Consider the following 24,339-nt stretch of genomic DNA (forward strand, 5'->3'; position numbering starts at 1 on the left):
AATATTCCTCGACTGATGTTTCACAGCCAAAAGTTGAATTTGCTTTCTCGTCACTACTTTCCATTGGGCACCAGTAGATTACGAACTAACTTTCCTCTCATTCTTACATTGTAGATTTGTACAACCACCGCCTCAACTTCATGTTTCTTAATTCCAAGTAGCACCTTTTTATTTCCTTTTATTGTGATCCAATGCAAACTCCCTTATCGGTTTCATTGCGTCACAAATTATCCAAGCAAGAACGCCACAAAAACTCCAGATAGTTACTTTGTATCTATAATTTTTGCTAACTTAACCGCACTTGTTGGATACCTACTTTATGTTTGGTGTTGTTTTGGCACTGAGCCCAGTCCTGATGCATGTACAGTGACCGGGGCCGTGTTGAAATAACCTCAGAGCTTAGTTACTAACACCCCCCCCTCCCCCGTAACGTTTCTAACATCAGGAGTCGCTGGCGGACGTGGAGGAGAAGTATAAGAAAGCCATGGTGTCGAACGCACAGCTGGACAACGACAAGGCGAACCTCATCTACCAGACGGACACGCTCAAAGACGTCATCGAGGAGCTGGAGGAGCAGAGCGCGGAGATGAAGAGGGAGTTGGAGGACAAGACAAAGGTGGACAGTTTGAAATGAGGGGCCTCTTTCACTCTTTTACTGTACAAATGTTTTTTGCTTCATGCTTCCCATTAAGCTTATGTAGAAGCCGACCGATATGGGCTTTTCTAAGGCCAATGCCGATTTTTCGGGATGTTAATTGGCCGATGCCGATATTTTTGACTAATATTTTTGGCCGATTTTTCCAAATGTCTGGTCTATGAGACAAATACTTAGCCTCTTCAGCTGTGGCTGATTGGATCACCTAAAGCAGGGGTGTCCAAACTATGGCTCGTGGGCCAACTGCAGCAAAGTCTAAACATTTTTTTATTTTATTTTTTTACTTTAGGCATGTTACATTAAAAAGCATCAGGGTACTAAAATAAAAGCTGTACCCTGTGTATATTAACCAGGAATTATTCTTTTCATAGCAGCATAATAGCCAAAAAATGTTATTATTTATTGCTTAAAATGCACCAGAATGCAGGAAAACGCATCTAAATAAAAAAAAAATCTCCCAGGGGAGGTCTCTCTCCCTCCACAGTCCCCTTGAAATCTGTAGGAAACACTGAGCATAGTTAACATTTTATTTTATTTACTAAATTTAATATAATAGAGGTTAAGTTATATATCTGACCTCTACTGAGAGTGGCCCAGTTGTTTGTATAATTTTCTGTATGTGGCCCTCATTGAAAAAAGTTTGGACACCCCTGACCCATAGTCATGAAATAAAATCGTAGTTTCTTTCCCAGCTTTAATCAGTTGTCATTAGCATTAGCATATTGTTACTAGCTGCCATCATTTTGCGCGGCGATCAAAAATACAATATTTTAGGTTAAAACTAACTCAGCGATTGAATTCTCCAGATTCTCCAAAATGACCTGCAGCATGTCCATATTGACGGAGTTTTAGTGAAACTTGTGTTTAACAAACCTGAAGCTAACCAATTTGCCCTGAGGCCCAGGGTGTTGTGGGAGGACTCGTTTTAAAGCCTTGACTTTGCTCTTTCCAATACGCGAGACGTCTCAGCTTTTTTCTGCGCTAGATAGCTGATATTGTAAAATCTCCAAATACCGGTCGGTGTCTAGACTTCTGTTTTGAAAGTGTTGTAAAATGAATACCTGTCAGGCAAAATAAACAAATAAGGGCACTGTTTTAGGTAATTTTGTACCGTTCTAATCATTGGTGTTGTGTTTTTTTCTGCAGGAATTAGAAAGACAGAAGCACATGTGCACAGTGCTGCAGCATAAACAGGAAGATCTGAAAGAGGGTCTGCGTCAGAGAGATGAACTTATAGAGGTGAGACTGACAAAACGACCCACACTGTATTTTGACCCTGCCAGGCCGCCGTACAGGACCAGAAGAGGCTGTTTTCCTTTAGGATTATTCTGCTGTCTCTGTGAAGTTTCTTTTACTCATTTCACTCAGTGTCCGTCGCCTGAACCACAAAGCGGTGACGTCGAGGGGGACGGGGAGGTCACAATTAATTTTAAACACTAGTGCGTGTCCATGTATTTAAAACCGCTGCGCCTCAATCCGCGAACAGCTGAACTTTGTTATGGTTGAATTGAAATGACAACCACACATGAACTACACGAACTACTGCGGACATGCTATTAATGAAAAACAGAAAGAAGTGGGATAAGATACAACATTTGACTTCTCATGGCAACACTGCATTTGTCCTTCAAAAGGGTGGGGTTTGTTTATGTAGTTAAAGATCCTGTACCCAGTTTTTCTCACAGCTTTAACCGTCTCATTTCCTTGCAGAAAATTGTCTTAGTAAAAGCGTTTTTGGCAATTCAAGAGATCAATCTGCTTTGTATTATGAACTATTATTAGGTATTGCAAACCAGGAAGTAGCTTGAAGCATTGAGGCCATTTTATATTTATGTTTTTAAGCGTTTCCTTGCTGGTACAGCTCTGCTTGGTTTCCTGAATGTGGCGAAACTTGTCTCCATGAAGAATCAGAATGTTAGAAATGTTCTTGGAAAGATAGGAAGGAGTTTTAACCACAACAAACAGTAACTAGCTCCAACTTGTCATGGATTTAAAGCTGGGGAAAAAATGGGTACAGGGCCTTTATTTAATCCAAACTGATTTCTAAAATGAGCAGAATCTATGTGAGTAGAACTACGTTGAGTACAAGCAGGCCATTGACGATGTGATTTCTATTTACTCTTGTATAGGGTAACAATATGGAAGTAAAATGGTATTTAATTGATAGTAGCATTTATTAGGCTTTCATTATATCCAGTCCTATTCATAATGAGTTATTGAGGCTTATGTTTTTTTACTTGTCAAGACATAAATAAGCGAAAAGCACATGTAAACAGTATAAATATTCGCTGCTCTGTGGATTTATCACTGCTCTTACTGGTTTCCACGTTGCTTCACTCATGTCTCTGTCCCGCCCCCTCTCGCCTCTCACCTCTCGCCCCTCGCTCGGCCGCAGGAGAACCAGCAAATGCGGACTAAGTTAGACACCTTGACCCGAGAGGTGTTTGATCTCCAGGAAACCATAAACTGGAAGGAGAAAAAGATCGGGGTAGGCGGTCCCACGTGGCGCTCGGTCAGACTCTGAGAGGCAAAAGACTTAAATAGATGATCCAAAACCTGCTCAGAAACCTCTATATTAACTTTGCCTTAATAAAGAGTGTTTTCTTGGAGTCTTTGCCTCTCAAGCGGCCGCTGCATGATGGACCGAACTGTAGCAACTGCGTGGTTTTTAAGTTTAATTTGGATTTGTGCATGTCGAAATAACCAGCTTTTTATTTTTGTTTTTTAACTAACCCAGTGTAGCTACATTTGAAGCTTATTATAGTGATTGGTTTGTAAATTAGATTATTCTGTTTGGCTGCAGAAATTAAGTTTATTTTTTAGCATGAGATGCGTCAAAGCTCTGTTTTTGATAAGTTCATAGATTTATTAGATTTAAGCTCTGTAGTTTTATTGTTTGTTTTCAAAATATGGACAAGTAGTTTTGTTTTTCCTCCCCGAGAGACTCCTCTTCCCACATCTCCCCTGTTTTCAGCTGCGTTTCCTGTAAGCATGTGCACAGAGGTCGACCACATGAATAAATTAGCCGATCATACAAAGCCACGCAAACGTTTTGGTCTAGATTCCAAAATAGATGTGATGCAGACATTGTAATCCCAAACAACACTCTGAGCCACAAAATCACATCAGTTGAAAATGAAAAATGGATGTTTATTTTCATTGTACCAAACACAAAAGTCAGATGAAGCTCTCATAAGCACTGCTAACTATGTTAACATTCTACTCACCAATGATCATTTAAAGATAAGTTAATGTAAATGATAATTACCGGTAGGCTTTAAATGTTGCCCATTTGTTTTGCTACATAGAACTCAACTTAGCAGACAAAACATGCTCAATATAGCTGCTACACTATATCCTCACTTTTGTCCTGAATAAATTAAACCCAATGCAGTAATACAGTGGTGACCAAAGTGCAGCCCAGGACCAGTCATGGACCAACTTTGCCCTTTGGCTTCTCGTTGATTTGGCACGCATTAAAAAGTACAATTTTAGGCAATGTAAGTTTAATAATTATACAACATAGCCCCAAAAACTAACATTTTTGTGTGAGGCAGAGCTGGAATAAAGGTGTGAGGCAAAGTTCAAACCTCTCCTAAAGTCTGTAATATTGCAAAGTGAGGAGATATTAATTTTGAAAGTAAATAATCAAGTTTCTCACCTCCTGATTGGACCTGACAGGTCGGTTTACAGGAAAGTCAAAGTGATAGTAAATACTTTAAATAATCATATTTTGTCTAAGTAACTTGTCTACCATAATAAATGCTTCTCGTAGTCCCTCTGGGTATAATACAAGTGTTAATGGGATGATCATCTCCCCCTCTTGTCTCTGGCCTGAAAACCACAATTGCAACTTTGCCTGCACCGGGTCGGAGTCACCAACACACACTAATGAAATCACGAAGAAGAGCCAAACAGGCTAGCGGTCAAAGCTAGCTGCGGGCTAGCGCCACTTAAAACAGTATTTACAGCCAAGTTTGAGTGAAACAAATTATCTCCATTGTGTAATTGGATGTACAATATCCCTCTCTCACTATGTCTCTGTCAGTGTAGTTTTTACTCTCACGGACAATTAATCAGTAAAAAAGCACAACATGCTATGACACCTGCAGTGGCGCTTATGGCCTCTAGGGGCATGAGTTACTTAGTACTGCTTTAATATTACTTATATTACATCAAACTGCAGACCCAGGCGGTCATTTATACACAATCTATTACATTTGTAAAACATTTAATCTTACAGACTATCCCTTTAAATGCACCCAGTTGAATATTATACTGCATTGACCACTGTCTGAGATATTTGGCCCTTGCTGAAAAAAGTTTTGATGCTTCTACAATAGCAATTTCCGGTTCAACAAACAATTCATCACATGCACTTTAGCTCTAGACCTTTTGCTCACAAATGTACGGTACATGAGCTTTACTCCCACCTGGTGTTAATAATCGGTTTCTGAAGCTCCTTCACACATTATCTGTGGTTCGACCTCGTCTCCACATCCATCCGTGTGACTGGATGCCGCACTCTGCATGTGTTTGTGCATGTCCCACTGTAGTCACTCTGTTGTTCCTTTCTCATGTCTCTCCCCCCTCTCCTCTCCCGTTTTCTCTCTATCCCTCTTTCCATGTTTTCTGTCTCCTGGTGCGCGTGGCCAGGCCCTAGAGAGGCAGAAAGAGTACTTTGATTGCATTAGGAATGAGAGGGATGAGTTGAGAGATGAGCTCGCTGACATCAAGGGGAAGGCCAAAGCAGGAGAGGTACGTCCCAGCACAAAGGCATGCAAAACAAAGGGGACAACAAGTCAATGTTTGAAGCCAACACTTGATGGTGCCGTTTGTTCTGTAAAGTAAATAGTCTGTACAGTTTGAAAAATACATGGTTCTGAACCTCTTTCTCCATTTCGTTTTAATGCTATACTACATGTACACTTTACTGTCTCTGCTTCCTTCACCTTTCTCCCCGTCTTCTCCATATGGGACCCGTTAGTCTGTGCTGCATTATGATGATGGGCGCACTGTATTTGATTACTGCTGGTTTATTGGTTCAGACTGAACTTGCGGCTCAAACACAGTCAGCGTTTCTCTGCTTTTAGCAACTGCACTTTGGAAAAAGTTACACCTACGGGAATGAAGTAATAGTTCACTTACACAATGCTTTAAGTACTGTAAGCATTGGAGGTACACTATGAACTGTATTTTTGCATTCTCCGGTCATTTAGTCATTAAAGGCACTATACCTGATGTTTTTTTCAAGTGTTGGAACAAAATTTGATTTAGTATTGCAACTTGCAGGCGAGTTTTCTCGCATTTCTGTGACCCTGAGGAGTGACCGAAACATGCCTGCAAACTCGTCCCTGTCAAGAATTGAGATGCTACAAATATGTTGAAAAGGTTTCAATTGAGTTTGGACCACAACTAATATTTAATTTTTAATAAAACGAAGCAAAATCAGGTATAGAGCCTTTAACCTCTTAACACCCACCTTAACCTAGCACATTTTCTCCAGTTTGGCTTTACCCAAATCTACAAAACTCATCTAAACGGATAATTTTCCTTGTGTTGTGGCCACATTGTCGTCACCTTTTTTTTTTTTTTAAATTTTTAATGCATTTTTGTGACATTTCATCACCTTTTTTTTTTCGCCACACATTTTTGCCACTTTTTCATCGCTTTTTTTGGTCATGTTTTTGTGGCTCTTCTGTTGCATTTTTATCCTCATTTTCATCTCATTTTTGCCACATTTTCATAATTTTTCTGATGCTATTTTGACACTTTTTTCCAAGACGCTTTTATATTTGGGTAAAGCCAAACTGGAGAAAATGTGCTCGGTTAAGAGGTTAATCTCGGGTTACGCATTGACTTTAAAATCAACTTTGCTTCATGATGAGGTCAATGTCCTAAATCTTTCTGTTAACATCAAACTAAGAGATAAAAAGTCTAGTTCTGCAGTCAGACCAATCAAGAGTCAGTGCAGCTGACAGTTTTATAATCCCAGTGTGCAGCAACACAGTTCAGTGCTAAGGTGTTGAAAATTGCACCAACACTGTCACATTATGGTTCAAGTAAGAATTCTTGATTATCTAAGGTAGTCCATTTCTGCATTTAAACAGTACAATTCACTTTATTTTTCAACACCTGTGCGCTGAAACGTCTCCAACCTGGTGGGACTTTTTGTACTATCCTGGATGACTCACAACATGAACATAAGTTATAGATATTGATATATTTCCCTTGTAGATGGAGTTTATTAATTTATGTCTGTTTTTGCTCCCGTCAGAAACACGGTTTGGTGATCATCCCGGACGGCACCCCGAACGGAGACGTGAACCACGAGCCGCTGTCCTCCGGGCTCACGGTGGTGTCCCAGGAGGCGGCGCAGGTGCTGGAGTCGGCAGGAGACGGGCCGCTCGGTGAGTCTCATCACTGCAGAATCGTGGGGAATCAGTTTAGTGCAGTAGAGAGGAAAGACCACCGATTAAACAATCAGTCAAGACAAGGCGAAGAAGGAAAAGTGTTGAAATCAGTGTGTGCTTTAACTATATTTGCCAGGACAACGCTGCGATGTAATATTATTGTCTCTGCGCAGATGTGAGGCTACGGAAGTTGGCGGATGAGAAGGACGAGCTATTGGCGCAGATCAGGAAACTGAAGAACCAACTGGACGAGGAGAAACAGAAACACTCGAAGAACGAGGCGTACACGGACGGAGAGGGGATGGAGAACGGCACCGACCTGCACTTCATAGAGATGCAGCGTAAGAGACACTTGGGTGTTTGTGTGTTGGTTCCGGGAGAAAACATTTCCAATGGGGACAACAAGTAAACGTACTTCCAAATTCTTACTTGGTTTGACAGGATGAATTATAGTATTAATCATAGTTTTACAGAATTTTAAGGCTGTACACCTGATTTTATTTGTTTAGTTCTACTTAAGTATATTGTAATCTCAGACATTTGTGGGGGGAAAAACACTTAGCATCTCATTATAAAGCATTTGTATCAATTTCATAAACTTGCCTGCCTGGTTTACTAGCATTTCTGTAAAAGTGACTCTGAAAAGTGACCCTGCAAGGTGTGAAATGTGCCAAGAAACTTGTCCCTGTGAAGAATTGAGATGCTACAAATATGTGAAACGATAGGAATGAGGATGCACCACAACAATTTGATTTAGTGGGTTCCTAATTTTTACCCTTTTTAGTCAAAGTGTGTGTGTTTTTTACCATCACAGTCGTTCTTCTGACTCAAAAAAGATGCACCCCTTTTCGTCACATTTTCACTACTTTGGGTTAACCCGCAACAAATCATCATACAATGCAAACTTCACGAAATCAGGCATATTTTTACACAAAGAACTACTTTTGCAACATACTTTTATGGGGCAAGAAAATAAAATAAAAGGGGAAACAAGTCCGGTATATGAACTTTTTAGGAACAGTTTATTAATGATCTTGATTTTGGCCGAGTGGTTCTTGGAAGGTCAATCATTTTACGACAGGGTACTTGGCCTGAAATGTGTAAGAAAAACTGTTGTAAAGCAAAAAACAAGGCGAGTTTTATATTTCAAGGATGGAACTGGAACTCTACAGCTAATGTTACACTCTGACATTTAAGGAACCTGCTTTTCCCATTTCATAAAAGAAAGTGAGATAATGCACACCTCAAAATAAAACAAAGTTTGGGTGTCTTAAAACACTATATAATCTGAATATAACATTTTGTTTTGTTTTTCCTCTGCAGGAGATGCAAACAGACAGATTAGTGAATATAAATTTAAACTTTCTAAAGCAGAACAGGAAATGGGAACAATGGAGCAAAATGTAAGTGGCTCGCATATCTACAAAACAAACCGATTTTGGATCAGAAGAATTGTTTTCCTAATCGTTGTTTATGTCTTGTTTTTATCTGCAGATCAATAGACTTGAAGGGCAGGTGGGCAGGTACAAGACGGCGTCCGATAACGCGGAGAAAATAGAAGACGAACTGAAAGCAGAAAAACGAAAACTACAGCGAGAGGTAAATGATTCACCTGACGACTGTGGCCTGATATTTAACCAAAGCAAAACTGCAATTAAAATGACTCAGCAAATCAAGAATGCGGAAATAAGAACTAGGGGTGAGCGACGTTAAAATACAACAAAACTGAATCATGATCTGAAGCTCTGATGATCTGCTAATTTGAGGAGATTCAGATTTTTTCTGTTTGATGCAGCTTTTGGTTCAAAAACAACTTACAGTCAACTTTACTTCACACAGTTAAACATATGGTAAATGAAATAGTCCGGTTTCACTTTGTCTTTGAGGGCTGCATGACTGGAAAAATATCTAACAGGGATTGATTGTTCTGGGAAGCACAAGCACAAGCACTAGAAATAAGTAAATTTACCCCTGACTTGATTTATTAATATTAAGAAATCTGTACATGAGGCAAAAAAAAAATTTCTTCATCCTATAAATAGAATAAAGTAAAAGCATTTATTTTAGTACAGATGTCTTGAAAGATACTGTACCTTTTTAAAATGACCAAGTGTGTTTGCTGTGAGCGGCTCACCTCTCCTCAGACCCGACTAACTACTGGGAGCGGGACATCTCCAGCTCGTCACTATGGCGATATCGACTCTTTGATTACCCACTGCATATGTAGCACTAAAAAGTTGTGTGTATTTGACCTTGTACCCCTCCTGGAATCGCCACCTTAACGTGGTGGAGGGGTTTGAGCACCCGAATGATCCTGGGGGCTCAGTTGTCGGGGTCTCCGTGCCCCTGGTAGGGTCTCCCATGGCAAACAGGTCCTATAGGTGACGGGTCAGACAAAGAGCGGTTCAGAAGCCCCTTATGAGAGACCCACAGGCCCGGTTAGAACCATGAGGCCGTCCTTCTGTGGACCCACCACCTGCAGGAGGAGCCATAAGGGGCTGGTGCAATGTGAGACGACCCGGCAACGGAAAAGTGGAAGAAGAAGAAGATGGATGGATGGATATGACCTTGTAGTGACCCAGTGGTCAGCATGGCGCCTTTACTTTCCATCACTAGGGCGGCTCTACAATGCTCCAGGATCAATTGGAAGGTTTTCACTGCTGATGGACCCCCTCACCAGAAAACCTACAAAACAATTGGTCCTGGAGAGTTGTATAGACCTTATTTATAGATTACCTTTTGCAGTATGCATTTCAGAACACGCTTATAATACTGTAGGTCTAAACTACTCTGTGAGCTGGTTGTTAATATAATAAGATCCCAGGGAGACGGAGTATTTTGTTTAAAAAGGACAATGTACTGCCCAGATAACTGCTTAACCGTGTTCTTCTAGTCTCATCCCTTCATGTTGCGATAATAATCAAACATTTTTTCCCTTAGCTGCGTACGGCGCTGGACAAAATCGAGGAGATGGAGATGACCAACAACCACCTCGTCAAACGCCTGGAGAAGATGAAGGCCAACAGGAACGCGCTGCTGTCCCAACAATGAGAGACGTGCCCCGCCACTCGCACACCCATCTCGCAAAACGAAACGAATGAACGATCGCCCCCCAAACCTGCACCTCAAACCCCCCCTCCCCGCCCACCCCTTCTTCTTCTGTGTGCGACAGCCGTAACCACGCCAACGGGAGCCAACGTCCATCGTAAACCCATTATCCGTAGCTTACCAAAAACACTTGTAGCACAGGAAGACAAACTATCCTACTTTCTTGTTTTGTCTGACGGCGTTTTGGGAGATATGACTCATAAACTTAAATCATAATAATAATTAAAAAAAACTACAATGTTGCTTGGAAATGCACTTTTGGGATATTTCTTTGAATCACTACTTAATTTACAGGTCTTTGTACGACATCATGTTATCCATTGTCCTCTGTCTGGGTACTTTTTGGTTGTGTTTTTTGATAAGTTGCATGAATTAATATAACGAAAGCTTTTTAAACCCTGGCTCTCTCTCTCTGTCTATCCAGCTTCCCTCTCAGTAAAGTGCCTTCTTGCATTAAGGAAAACTGGGGGTACGCACCACTCCATTGCGCATTGTTTTAACAGGTACTGAATGATGATGATGATGATGGTATGTATTTAAAGAAAAAGAAAAGGTGCAGTCGGTATTTGAGACTATATATAATAGAGAAACAACTGTGTCTGCTGAGGTTTCATGGAAATTTTTCAGATATTTAAAAGATTTCTTGAAATAAATGTGTAATTTACAAACGTGTTTATACAAGTCGTCTTTTTTTGGGGGATGTTTTGATCATGGGTTGCTGTAGTTGGTCAGGTCTAGGTTCAGAAACACTATGTGCCCAAAGAACACTGCAAAAAGTATTTCACTAGATTAGTTAAAATGACTCAAATTGAACATAATAAATGTTTTTGAGTTTTTTTTTGACTAGTTCAGATTTCCGATTAATCTCTGTGCCAATGGGGTAGCATATTGCTCTTATTCCAATGGTAGTTTTACTTTATTTCAAGCAAGATAACCTTAGAACCAGTCTGAAATGTCAAAGATTTTTTAACTCAAATAAGATTTAATATTCTCAATTCAAGTCATTTAAACCCATGCTTGATATTTATTTTTTGTAGTGAATGAGCTCAGCCGACGACCTGAACTTCCTGAATGACCAGGTTGTTCGTCATCAGTGGATTTCTTCTTCCCTGATGACAATGCCATGATTCATCAGGCTCATGTTTTGAAATAGTGGTTCAGGAGACATCATTTTCACACATGGATTGGTGAGTCTAGATCTTAACCTGAGAATCTTTGGGATGTGCTGGAGAAGGCTTTACACATTGGTCAGACTCTTCCATCAACACAAGATCTTGGTGAAAAGTTAATGCAACACTGGATTTTTGGCGTTATTGAAACGATGCCACAGCGAACGATTAACTTGTTAATCGGGGGGTTAGGATTAGGTTTATGATTAGGGACGGCCAATGTAAGTTGTGTTTTCCTCACACAGAGCTATCATACTGGCATATTGGCAGTAAGCTCTGTCAAAACGCTTTGAGATTTGAATATGCATAATTGGAGAAAAAGCCTAAGATGACGGATAACGGTAAGTTGAGAGAAACCAGTGGTGATGCTGCTGTGGTTACACTGCAACTGAAATATGTACTTGTGTCCTTCATTTGAGTCTAATTTCAAGAAATCTGTCTGAGTCACGATATTTACACTTTAAATAAAGCTTATCTTTTATTTGAATTTAAGGCACAATATCTTCCGTAGGTTTCTTGAAATTAGAGTCTCAAATCAAAGAAAATATACTAATTTCAATAAAATGTCACATTTCTGGATGACTTTTTGCAGTGTATAGACACATGAAGAATAAGACCCAACATTGCTCCTGTTTTGATTGGCATTAAACTGTAAGCCATTTATTTACACCACTACATTTACAAATAGTCATTTAAAAAAAATAGCACTAGTGAGATTAAACAAGTGTCAGCATCTCTCGAACACTTTGTAGAGGTCGGGTAAGTTGGCAATCTGTAGCACCGTCCCGTCTTCACTGAACTGCTTGGGAGGACTGAAGAGTGTCCGAAACGCTTTGAAGATCACGTGCTCCACTTTCCACCTCCAGTTACTGTCCGAGTCCTAAAATAACAATCAGTACATGACCAAAGTACACAGCAAGAACAGGAGTCAAGTGCTGCTCTTATGAAGTAACGGGATGTTATTAAATCTGAGCACATAAAGGATCTAGGCACCTGTTAAGTCTTCCATAATGCTGAAAATAAGCCCGCCTTCCCAAATTCAGTGGACAGGCAGCAGTCTAAAATTAACCACTAGAGGGGGATATAGATCAGCTAACCTTTGTCCATCATTGAATTACACTGTCCTTCTAGCAGTAACTATAGGCTTTGAAATCTAACCACATGACAGACAGATCCTTTATGTGCCTCATACCTCAGGACAAGGTACATATATTGGTGATTGGCAGTGAGTTACCTGCTGCTCTCCGGGCTCCGGCTCCAGGATGTACTGCTTCCTGATGGAGTAGAAGTGGCTGCACTCTTTACTGAAGTCTCTGAAACACTCCTTCTCATTGTCCCAGTTCACCTGAGAGGACACCAAAGAACAATGAGCGCGTCTTCAGACTGAAACCTAATCGAGATCAGGAGAGCCTCGTCCCGGCCGCTCTGAATTCCCAGTTTGTCTCATGTTCACTAATGGAGATTTACGAAAAGAAAAATACTGTGTGTAGGTTGACCCGTGGCTCTAATTTCTAGAATGTCTTTTTAGCTAATGCTTGTTTCCATGGTAATGCTCATTTTGTGCCATTCAATCACAAACTACAATTGATTTACCTTATTACCATTTGAATTATGCAGTAAAAAACACATTTCATTATTTGTGCAAAAGAGTAATTTGATCAGTATCTAGAAAAAACACATTCAAATCAGTTTTGTGATCAGTTTTTACCTCGGTTGCCAGTCTCAGAATAAACATTGGAAGCCCCTCCATGACAGGAGTGTATTTGTCCAGTAACATCGGCAAACCAGTCAGATTACCATCCTAAAAATCACAGAGACACACACAACATCAACAAAATACTAAGGAAAACAGAGAAAAGCAATTCATCTTTCATTTCTGCTTCATACAAAACGTCTGAAGTTATAATTTTCTGGCTGAAAAACAATCAGAATTTGTAGTGGAAGTAATTTGAGCTTCGAGTCCGGTAAAAGGTGCTCGGACTCAAAAAACACAAAGGAGCACCACCTCATGACACCAGCAGGTGGAAGATTGAGATTATATGTCGTCCAGGAATTATCCATCGTAATACAGATTTCAAGTTTCGTCGACTAAATTGGTTAAGTTGAGAATGTTTTTCAGTATTTTTGATTAACTTATACAGTTAAAACCTTTGTGCAATGTCGTAATTTTCCAGTAGATTTAGATTGAATGCCAGTTTGAAGCTTTTAATGACATTTAAAGATTCAAACTGGCGGCTTGGTAGTGCAGCGTTTAGCAGTCCTGGGTTCAATTCCCACTAGGACGGGGGGCTCTCTGTGTGGAGTTTGCATGTTCTCCCCGTGTCTGCGTAAGTTTCCTCCGGGTGCTCTGGTTTCACAAACAAACATGTAAAATAGGCCAGGATGAATGAGAGTGTGTTTGAGAGTGCAAATGGGGGACAACAGATGGAAATTAGCCCCAGGCAGTGTGGCATGTTTACATGCATGAGACCCATGTATGTTCATTAACATGCACTGTCCCAACTTAATAAACCAATAAATAAGGCCTTCATTTTGGCACAACTCATTTAATGCTTTTAATGCCCCACGGAAACCCAGGTAAAGCACAGTATAATGTCATGTATCCAAATAAACTGCATGATCTGAACTTGACTTAAACATTTTTGCTGTAGTAAAGAAGAAATAACTTTTTACAGTGGGGGCCCCGGGGTCGATTGATTGACAATTTCTGGGGTCACAGCCAGTCGACAACTATTTGAATATTAGTTTAGCAGAACACGGGCCCTTTGCCAAACGACTTGAACGCACCTGATCTATCTCCATTGAGAAATAGTCCTCCAGCATCTCCGTCTTCTTTTTGAGGAAGTCCACGATGTACTGGGCCAGTCCCTCTTTGGGACCGTCCTCCTCTGTCCAGCCGCTCTCCGCCGAGTCCAACGCCAGCATCGCCAAGTCGTACAGCGGCGCGGGCTCCTGAAAGCATCGTTATCGACCGTGAGAAATGATAAAAACATGAAACGGAGGGAACAGACTTTACTCACAGAGAGCTTCAGCATCCCGAAGTTTCCAAAGTCAAAGATGAGGATTTGGTAGAAAAGCTCTTGGCTGAACCAGGACAAACAACACCGTATATAGAAATTATAATTATAAACAAATGAAACAATGGGGGTTTGTGGCATTTTTACCTGAGTTTCGTGGTGTTGAGGAGGTAAAGTTTGGTGTGATGCTGAATCAGAGTCCACTGAGGATTTACACAACCCACAAAGGAGTGATTCTGCAGCATTTCTTGGAGACCTAAGTGAAATGGACGTGGGGAAAAAAATCACTGAAAACACAAGATTCCAAGAGTGATCTTACATTGTTATGACTGTTAGTTATGTAATGTGAATGTATACAATTTGCTTTATCAATGTGTTGGTATTTGATTTGGATGAACAAGTTAAGAAATGACAAAACTTTACACTTATTTGGTGGACTTTGATTATTTAGGTATAGCTAGAATAAAAAAAAAATTAAAAGCTGCGCAGTACCAACTACACACTACAAAAAGTAAATATCAAGCATTGGCTTAAATGACTTGAATTGAGGAAATGTCTCTTGTTTTGAGCGGTTTTCACTCATTTAGACACTTCTCCTGATCGGACCAAGTTTACTTTGCTTGTTTGAGGACATTTCAGACCAGTTCTAAGGTAAATCTCGCTTGAAATAAGAAAGTAAACTTGCCAATGAGAGAAGACCAATTTTCTTACCCCATTGGCAAAGAAAATGACCTGAAATAAGGACGAAATGTATTGAAACGAGTCAGAAACAAGTGAAATAATCTAGGACAAATGCCCAAGAACTTCTTAACTAGTCAAAACAACTAAAATTTGGATTATTATGCTCAAATTGAGATGTTTATACTGATCTAGTTAAATACTTTTTGCAGTGCAGTGGGGCAAACTGGGGAACTGACCAAATACCTTTTTGCCCCACTGTAACTAGACAACTATTTGGCTTCGTAAGTGCCACCGGGCTTAGACTAAGACCAAATTCAGAGAAAACTACATAAGGTTCATGAAAAAACATGGACTAAATCATGACAAAACTGGGTTTAAACAAAGGCGGGATCAACCTCAACAGGCTTTAACACAATGCTAAAGCAAAAATGAAATTGTAGCAAATTAAAAATGAATGAACAGCAGACGAGCCCACTGTGCACTGACTGAGCTGTACCTTTGTGGTTGTTTTCTGAAACCTCCGCTCTGAGCTCTTTGATACTGTTCAGTTTAATCACTCGTCTCTTTGGAGTTTCTGCTGCTGTCACCTCCTCCTCTTCCTCGCAACGCTGCTGCTCCTTCCTCTGGCGCTTTCTGTGACAAAACGACACAACTATTAGGAGACAAGCATCAGTGAAGGTCCACCTGGAACCAGAGTCCAGAACACAACATTTATTTCGGGTAGCAATATGCTAATAATCAGTCTGAGACACATCCCAGGCCCCGATAACAGTGACAGGTACCAGGTCTATGCAATACTGTACAAGTTGCTTTTAAGAATAAAGATGATCGGAAACAATAACAAGATTAACCCCTCAATACGATATACACCCATTTCTTGCTTTTTGAGATCAAAGGCAAAAACATCCATAACAACCTAGATTATCAATTAAGAACCTTTGTCTTTGATGGAAAACCTTTGTACGACTGGGAGCTGACATAAATAAGGGTAATATAGTGCACTTTAAACTACACTCCTCTACATTTGACCCATTCATCATTGCCGTTGGGGAAACCTGTCAGAAAAGCGGATAACTGCACAACTCAAGTATCTCTTAAAAACTTTAGGGAGGATTCTTCACATAGTATTTTCTCTAAATCACTGCATACTTTCACTGTTTTTCCCTCATAAACTTGCATTACCAATGACCAGAAACACAGCTTCTATTTTTTTGTGAGACTTTCATCTCAGACTTTGCCTGTGCTTAACCAGCAGGGGGCGGTAGAGACAAAGAGGCATTGCTTTTGCTCTTTAAAACTCTGAGGACTTTGTTACAGATTGACCTGAAGGCAGATTATGTCACGCATTTTTCCCAATGGCTCTGACTCAAGTTTCTCAACGCTGCAGGAGAAAGTTTGAGTCAAGTCATTGTAATATTTGACAAGAGAAATCATGTCCCGGTTGCACACGGCTCTGACTAAGCAGCTCCTGAGCAACGTGAAAAAATACTCTTTCCAAACCAGTGCAGGCTTGTGCAGGCTCTTAGGAAACATGATGCATTTGCAAGATTCATAGAAAAACACAACAAGCTAACTCGATATGGGCAGGGCTGGGTGATATGAGGGAGAAAATGACTAATAAATTGATCCGTCTTGATTTCTGTTTGCGTACATTCTTCAATTCTTCAAATAAAACCATCAGTAGTTCAGTTGTTGTACCTTTGCCCCTCTCCAGCGCTGACCCCTCCCTCTCGCTCCTTCTCAGTGGATGGGACGTCTGCCTCCTCCACGGCCTGAAGCAGATCTGAATCGTTTAAATCGTCCATCTCCACACTGTCAGAGCGAGGCGGTTCAGTCGTGGTCTCTTCTTCTCTGTTGCTGGTGGAGGTGGGATGTCCCGAGTCAGGAGCATCTGGAGGCGGCTTCTCTTTGGGTTTAAGGAACGCGTCCAGTTTTTGCGTCCGGTGATCGGTCCGGACCATTTGATGAGCATAAACTCGCTCGCTGGGTTCAGACGTGGATTTGACCTCAGCGCCTTCGGAAACAGACAGACCTGGGAGCAAAGTCTGCGAAGAAAAAACAAAATCTCAGATGAGACAATGTAACGCCCTATTGAAAGCTTAACTGGCCAGTGAGTAAATCGCTGGTCAGCACTTGAAATGACTTTTATGATATTTATACAGATTTCTTATTGATGTTTTATGTTTTTCATGCTGTTATGCAAGGGAGTGCTCTCAAAATGAATTTCGTTGAGATTAATTTTGCAATGACAATATAAAGACCTATCCTATTGTTTTTGAGGTGTTTGAAATGGTCACACAGGCCTCATATCTACCCTTCAAATGAGTTAAAATGTAGGAAAAGATAAAGAGGCATGTAAAAAATACATCCCTGAAACAAATGTTTAAATGCGATTCATTAAACTCGATTAAAAATGTTCATCGAGCCCTACCAAAACTTTAAATCTAAAGGCACTTTAGCTCCTCCTCACTCCTCCCCGTTTGCCATAATAACTACGTTCGAGGGGAAATCATGGCGGATTTACAGACTCCTCCTACCCTGCTGTGACGGAGCATGTTCCTAAAAAGGGCATGAAGGCGGGATCTTCACTTTAGACTCAGCCCTCGCAGGGGAGTAGTTCAGTCGTAGCAGCGCCATTAGCTCTAATGCTAACGGCCTGTCAATCAAAGTCCGGCCCTCGTTAGTTTACAAGATTTCTAAAAATATTCTTACGAAAACCAGCCTGGTTTCTTTAGTTGTAACTAACCCAGTGTTGTCACAGGAGGATTATCTAGCTGTAGAAAGTTTAGAAATTAGGCCTGGTCGGTACTTGGATGGGAGACCGTTTGGGAACACCAGGAAGCCTAGCGAATGTAGTGCGTGAGTGAGTGGTGGTGGTCGGAGGGGCCGGTGGGGCAGACTGGTTGCCTCGCTTCCGTCAGTCTACCCTGTCAGTCTACCCCACCACCAAGTATGGAGTGAACGAATAGTACAATGTAAAGCGTCTTTGAGTGTCCAGAAAAGCGCTATATAAAACCGATGCATTATTATTATTATTATTATTATTATTATTATTATTATTATTATTATTATTATTATTATTATTATTATTATTATTATTATTATTATTATTATTATTATTATAAATTAGAAACCAGGCTTTAAAGTTGTTTTTAACTTGTCTAAAGTGCAATGCTTTCCAATAGGAGACTAGCGGGTAAATAGAGGGACTACAGCAATGGTGGACCAATGGACCCCAGTGTCGTGGTCTCGAAGCAGAGCAGCCAGCAGCCATTGGGTTCAACAAAATATTAGAGTGTGTGTGTGAGCTTTTTTTTGAGGAGTCAACTGCTTCAGCAACAATTGCCCATGTGTGGGTGAATAACACCAATACTTAATGATGGTATTTATACAGTATATAGCGTTTCATTTACTTCACGTGAGCTGACAGCGAAGATGCTACACTCATGTTTGTCAAAGACTGATTCCAAAAAGAGGCTTGTGAAGAAAATGTACGTACATTAAATGCAACATGGATCAAATGATAAGATATGGGTTGAAATGTGGAGGAAAAAACTGTTGACTTAATGAAACACACCCAGGAGGAACATTATTACTTGAGAAAAGGTTAAAATATGAACTACTGCTAAGCTAACAAGGCAGGGGTGCAATGTTTTTGCAGTTCAAAAGACTTAAGATGATATCAAAATGTCAAAGTCATTCATTTTCGATTTCAGTATTCATCTCATATGAGCTGAAACTAAAACACGCCACGCTCATTTAAGGATTCTAACTCGGACTAATTTAAAGCAGGGTGTGTTGTCTTGTTAAAATAGTTGCAGCAACACAATACACAGATGTTATCGTGGCAGAAAACGGTGCCAACACATTTTTCTGAAGCGGTCGGTTCAGTTCATACCTGAGTGAAGTACGTCCGCGAGGAGTTGGAGCCCAGAAGTTTGCTCTCGACGTGTCTCTGAACGCTCTCGATCACGCTGTCCTCGTGCAGGAAGTGCACCTCGTGTTTGGTCGGGTGGACGTTCACGTCGACGTTCTGAGGGGCGATTTCTAAACTGCAAAAAGGGAAATAATAAAGGTTTAAAATGAATAAAAGGGTGATTTTCAAAAAGAAGAGATTTGTTCCAGAGTTACCTGAGATAGAGGAAGGGGTGTGTGTTCTTGGGCAGATACGCCGCGTAAACTGTCTCCACGGCTTTCTTCAAGGCGCTCGACTCCACAAGACGATCTGAAGCAGCAAAGTATAACTTAGATTAAAATGTATTATGCATAATTTGTCCCCCTCAATTTCATGTTTCATGTTTCCAAGCATTTCTGTGACAATGACCCTGAGAAGCGACCCTGCAAGTTATGAAATGTGCTCATAAACTCTTCCCTATGAAGAATTGGGAATGAGTTTTGGACCACATCTAACATATTAATTTAGTGGCTTCCTCTTTTATTGTTTGTAATGAAATAAAATAAAATAATCAAGTATAGGTATCCATAACTATATCATGCTAATTTAAAAGGAGAACTAAGTAGCTTGTTTACCTTAATAAATCCTTTTCGTAGGCCCTCTGGGGGTTATACAAGTGTTAATGGCCAGAAAACTACAATTGCAACTTTCCCTGCACCGGGTCAGAGGCACAATACACACTAATGGAATCACGAAGAAGAAGCTAACAGGCTAACGGGCAAAGCTAACTGCAGGCGAACACCACGAGTGAAAAACATTATCTCTATTGTGTAATTGGATGTACAATATCCCTCTCTTCTTTTGTCTTTTCTGACAGCGTAGCATTTACTCTCACGGACAATTAATGAGTAAAAAAACGCAACATGCTACGACACCTGCAGTGGCGCTTATGGCCTCTAGGGGCAGGGGTTACTTAGTTCTGCTTTAATATAACTTTACTAATTATACTTGTAAATGTGTACATATTCCCAGACCACCTCCCTCAATTTACATACGGTTGATGAAGAGGACCATGATGCATTTCTTCATGGAGTAGTTTGCGTTGGAGATGTATCCCTTCAGTTTAAAGGCCAGTTTCTGATCCTCACAGCCCACTTCAATCAGCTCCCTGCGAATGCCACACACTCAGTCATGCACAACAGGCGCATCATAGTCATAAGACCCATCTACAACACTGGCTGCACAATGTGTAAACAAAACTAAGTGTGCATATCTGTCCTGAGCTTTACCTTTTGTGAAGTTATTGTTTCACATGCATGTAGCAGAGTTTATACAGACAGGTCCAATGTCTAATTACAATAATATGTTTTTAATACCACATAAACTTTCCACCAAACAGAATGATAATTGATATTCCAAAATGAAAACTGATACAACAGACAACTTTAGGGCAAAACCATTGTGGGATTTAAATTTACAGCTTCCTTTGTCTCTAGTAACAACACTGATCTTTATGTTGTTGCTGTTTATTACATTGTGCAGCCTTATCTACATCATCAGAACATAATGGATCTCATCACCTGCTGACTGCGTTTCCAAAAACCCCACGGATATTATCGACCACAGAGGCGTTTGGCAGAGTCCTCACGTCTGCCACGGTGTCTCCTTGCTGCAAACAAAAAAAAAAAACGGCTGTAAATGAAAATGTCGGGCTGCTACTCGCCTGGTATGAAATCCAAATCAAAGACTCGCCTTTTTCACGGAGAAACTTTTGCCGGAGTTGTGTATGGCGTATCTGCAAAATTATGATCAAATTATTATCAATAACTAAACGAATTGCGTGCATAAGTTAATGTATATTGTGTGTGTCAATGTCCTCTACCTGCTGACCACTTCCACAATCCTCGAATACTCGTCGCCTGGACTTTTCAAAGCTTTTCTCCTGGTCGAAACATTGTAAAACAGATCTTCAACCTATAACCAGGCAACGGAAAGACAATAATCACAATAAAGAAATAGATAAAAGTTGACAAAATGGTTGTACACATACCAGAATTTGTGTGCCCTGATTTCCCGCGCAAGGTTTTGGAGGTGCTTTGAGTTTTCCATCACTGTAATTAGCCCTGGAAATGAAACAAAGTCACACATTTTCTGCTACATTAACCATCCTCCATTTGATTTGATTGTTTTACTGTTTTGTCCCCTTTCCAACTGAACAGGTCAATTCGTTTTTGTACAGGTTTTGCAAACAGCTGAAAGCTCCAGAAGGAATACTAGCTCTTGATGCCCCATTATAATGAAATACAATCACAACAATCATGTTTCTTTCTAAAAGAGAAGAAAGAAACCAAGTGCTGTGTTGACAAGAGCGGCTCGTGGTCATCCCCAAAGGTCCAGACATAAAAGATTATAACCCTAAACCATTTCATTCATTTCACAAAGAGATCAAAGGACAGACACCACAGAGAAGCTCTCATGAGTCTCACTTAATAGTTAGATTTAGGCATTTTGGCATTTAATCAGTGGTTTCTGATGCCATAACCTCTTAGCCCCCACTTTAAGTGACTGGAGCTTACAGCCTACAGGCCAGTGTAACGCCTCATTTGAAAGCTAAGACCTACAAAACTGATCTAAACTGTTGCTGATGCCTTGTCATTTCTATTCATTGCTCTTCTTCTTTCTCTTTTTTGTTGCGTTTTCCTCACAGATTTTTGCCACTTCTGTTAGTCTTTGGTTGCATTTTTGACGCGTTATTGTCACTTTTTCGTCACTTTTCTGTTACTCTTTTGTTGCTCTTCTTTGGCATTTTTTTTTGCTTTTTCCTCGCATTTTTGTCACTTTTTCCTCACATTTTTGTCACTTTTCTGTAGCTCTTTTGTGGTGTTTTGTTTGCTTTTTCCTCACAGTTTTGTCACTTTTTTTGGTCACTTTTTTGTCACTTTTCTGCAGCTCTATTATGGCGTTGTTGCTTTTACCCAACACATTTTTGTCACTTTTCTGTTATTCCTTGGTTGCTCTTTTTTGGCATTTTTGTTGCTTATCCCTCAAATTTTGTCACTTTTTCATCGCTTCTTGTCACTTTCCTGTTGCTCTTTTGTTGCTTTGTCATCACGTTTTTGTCGCTCTTTGATTGCATTTTGATCCTAGTTCTCGGTTCATTTTTGTCGCTTTGTTCAAGAAGCTTTTAGATTTGGGTAAAGCCAAACTGGAGGAAATGTGCTCGGTTCAGGTGGCGGTTAAGAGGTTAATAAAGGTCACTCTAATCTTATCTTACAGTTTGCGCTTCATACTAATCCATTGTTTCATAGTGTTTACTCTCTTACCTGTACGCACATTTGGCGTCGGCGGTCTTCGTCGTTATGGTGACATGGGCCACGTGGCTCACACTGGCCAAAGCCTGCAGTGAAGGACATCAGTTAAAAGGAGGCCACAACAATGAACGGTATAACAGGAACAGCTTGATATAAAAGGCCTCACCTCTCCTCTGAATCCATAGGTCGAAATGGCAGAGAGGTCTTCAAAGGTCTGAAGTTTGCTGGTGGTAAAGCGCTCGCACACGATCTCCATGTCTTCTTTCTGCAACAGTTGAAAAAAACAATGAGTGAGATTATACACATTTTGGGGGTTATTTTGAGTCAGAAATCCAGCTGAATGAGAAATGTGTGGATTATTTAAAGCCAGATGCAACTGCTTAAAACCATAATGCTGGTAGAAGATTTGTATTTTTAGCAATACTATTTAGTAATACGACTTTTATACTATTTTCCACAATTATGTTTTAATTTCTGTATGTTTACTCACTCTGATGCCGGTCCCGTTGTCCTGAATCTGCAGCATCTTCAGCCCACCGTCCTTCACCGTGACCTGGATGTTTGTGGATTTAGCATCGAGGCTGAAAACATCAAGATGTAATAATCAGCCCAAAAGGCGGGGAGTACTCAACAACCTAAAATTTTGAGTAGTTTTATCACAACTGGAGCATCACATGGAACAACTTTTTACTTTTACTTGAGAAGTAATAATGTTTAGTCCTCTCACTTGAATAGAGTTCGGGAATGTGATGTCATATCACTAAGCATCATAGGATTAGCAGAAAATATAAACTAATGGAGATATTAAAAAGGTAAAATACAGGAGTTATTGTTCAAATTAAAACACTTGGACATCACAGTAAGTTCGATGTATTTACCAGCAGTAACTCAGCAGCAAACAGAGTTGTTCCACTCAGAATCAGAATCATTTATTAATGGCCACACAACCGAGTTGGTGGATTTTTGTATTTATTTTTTCGGGACAGCACATCATGCTCACATCTCTCCTGTGTAAGTCACATACACACAGATAAATGCAATATTACAGACAATAGATATAGGTACAGTTACTTTAGGCATTTATTTAGTGTCTGTATGACACTTTTTATACTGTTTTTAGTTAGTCTATGGAAAAATATGCTAACAGCTGCAAACATGGCGGATCTCCATGGTAACTGTGGATGTTCCTCTTTCCAGTGAAATGTGTGACAAAATATTCATGTTGACATTGTGAAATAGATATTTAATTGCGTTACCATCGTTCAACATATTTTTACCATGTCCTAAAAAAATATTTATATTCAATTGCATTTATTTTAAGGTCTTTGGAAATATCAGAATTTTCCACATTATTGTTACATCAACACACACAAAAAAATATATAACTTCATAAATGAGACCTTAACGCTCAAACACGCATTGCTGAATTCACGTTTTCCGATGTATTTTTGTTATTATGCATTATTTGTATAATTTAATGAATATTTGGCGACTCAACCCATTTCTGCCCAGTACCCAGGATGATGATGTAGCAAGTAGAAGCAAGTAATCTCTGTCAAATAAATCTATACACCTATTTCAGCATCTTTGCAGACACTATGAGCACTTCCAACCATCATTTGGCCTATAGCTTATTGCAAATATAAATATAATAAAAATGTCGTTACCAGTTTTCGATCATTTCTTTGACAGCATTAGCAGGTCTCTGGATGACTTCTCCTGCAGCGATTCTGTTCACAACCGTCTCGTCAAGTCTCCGGATAACTCCCGCCATGGTTAAAGCAACAATAAGGTTTTAAAAAAGCATTGGACGCGCATAAAAGTGTTAAACATAATATTTACAGCGGTTCAGTTCAGTTGTAAAGCTCAAAACAAGCCTCACAGGAAGTTTAGCAGCGTGCATGGTTACGAAGATGCTGGAGCGACGAGCGAGACGTCTCACTCTGCTCTGCTCTGCACTTGAGACTTACTTTTAAAAGTACGGTTAATATACACATTCAATTCATCTACAACATACATGTGATATGCAGGAAGGTGACGTGTGCGGTTATGTTTAAAATATTTGACAAAAAGCCGAACTACATTCAGTA

The 24,339-nt window shown here is 40.1% G+C and overlaps 2 protein-coding genes across 6 annotated transcripts in view; one reads left to right on the forward strand and one right to left on the reverse strand.

The window, feature by feature from the left end:
• The window catches only part of lrrfip2 (leucine rich repeat (in FLII) interacting protein 2), a 39,004-nt gene extending 28,188 nt beyond the window's left edge, over positions 1-10,816 (forward strand). For 2 of the 5 annotated variants that reach the window (XM_079560206.1, XM_079560207.1), the window contains 7 exons: positions 446-616; positions 1,802-1,894; positions 6,933-7,065; positions 7,242-7,409; positions 8,392-8,471; positions 8,563-8,667; positions 10,009-10,803. In XM_079560206.1, the coding sequence (XP_079416332.1) occupies positions 446-616; positions 1,802-1,894; positions 6,933-7,065; positions 7,242-7,409; positions 8,392-8,471; positions 8,563-8,667; positions 10,009-10,119 (861 nt within the window). In that variant the 3' untranslated portion in view covers positions 10,120-10,803. Of the gene's footprint in view, positions 1-445; positions 617-1,801; positions 1,895-3,050; positions 3,144-5,311; positions 5,414-6,932; positions 7,066-7,241; positions 7,410-8,391; positions 8,472-8,562; positions 8,668-10,008 lie in introns of all 5 variants that reach the window. The other 3 variants (XM_079560205.1, XM_079560204.1, XM_079560208.1) reach the window with 3 other exon arrangements.
• Positions 10,817-12,009: 1,193 nt separating this feature from the next.
• Positions 12,010-24,129, reverse strand: mlh1 (mutL homolog 1, colon cancer, nonpolyposis type 2 (E. coli)). The gene is made up of 19 exons (XM_079560186.1): positions 23,917-24,129; positions 22,740-22,830; positions 22,416-22,514; positions 22,262-22,335; positions 20,989-21,061; positions 20,821-20,912; positions 20,691-20,733; positions 20,519-20,607; positions 19,994-20,106; positions 19,175-19,268; positions 18,942-19,095; positions 16,742-17,088; positions 15,540-15,676; positions 14,510-14,618; positions 14,366-14,429; positions 14,133-14,297; positions 13,054-13,146; positions 12,580-12,690; positions 12,010-12,225 (listed from the first exon to the last, which is right to left on the reverse strand). Exons 1-19 carry the CDS (start codon positions 24,021-24,023, stop codon positions 12,073-12,075), a joined length of 2,208 nt encoding a protein of 735 aa, XP_079416312.1. The 5' UTR covers positions 24,024-24,129; the 3' UTR covers positions 12,010-12,072.
• Between the last annotated feature and the right edge of the window lie 210 nt (positions 24,130-24,339).

Source organism: Gobius niger, assembly GCF_951799975.1.
Source record: "Gobius niger genome assembly, chromosome: 7".
NCBI lineage: Eukaryota > Metazoa > Chordata > Actinopteri > Gobiiformes > Gobiidae > Gobius > Gobius niger.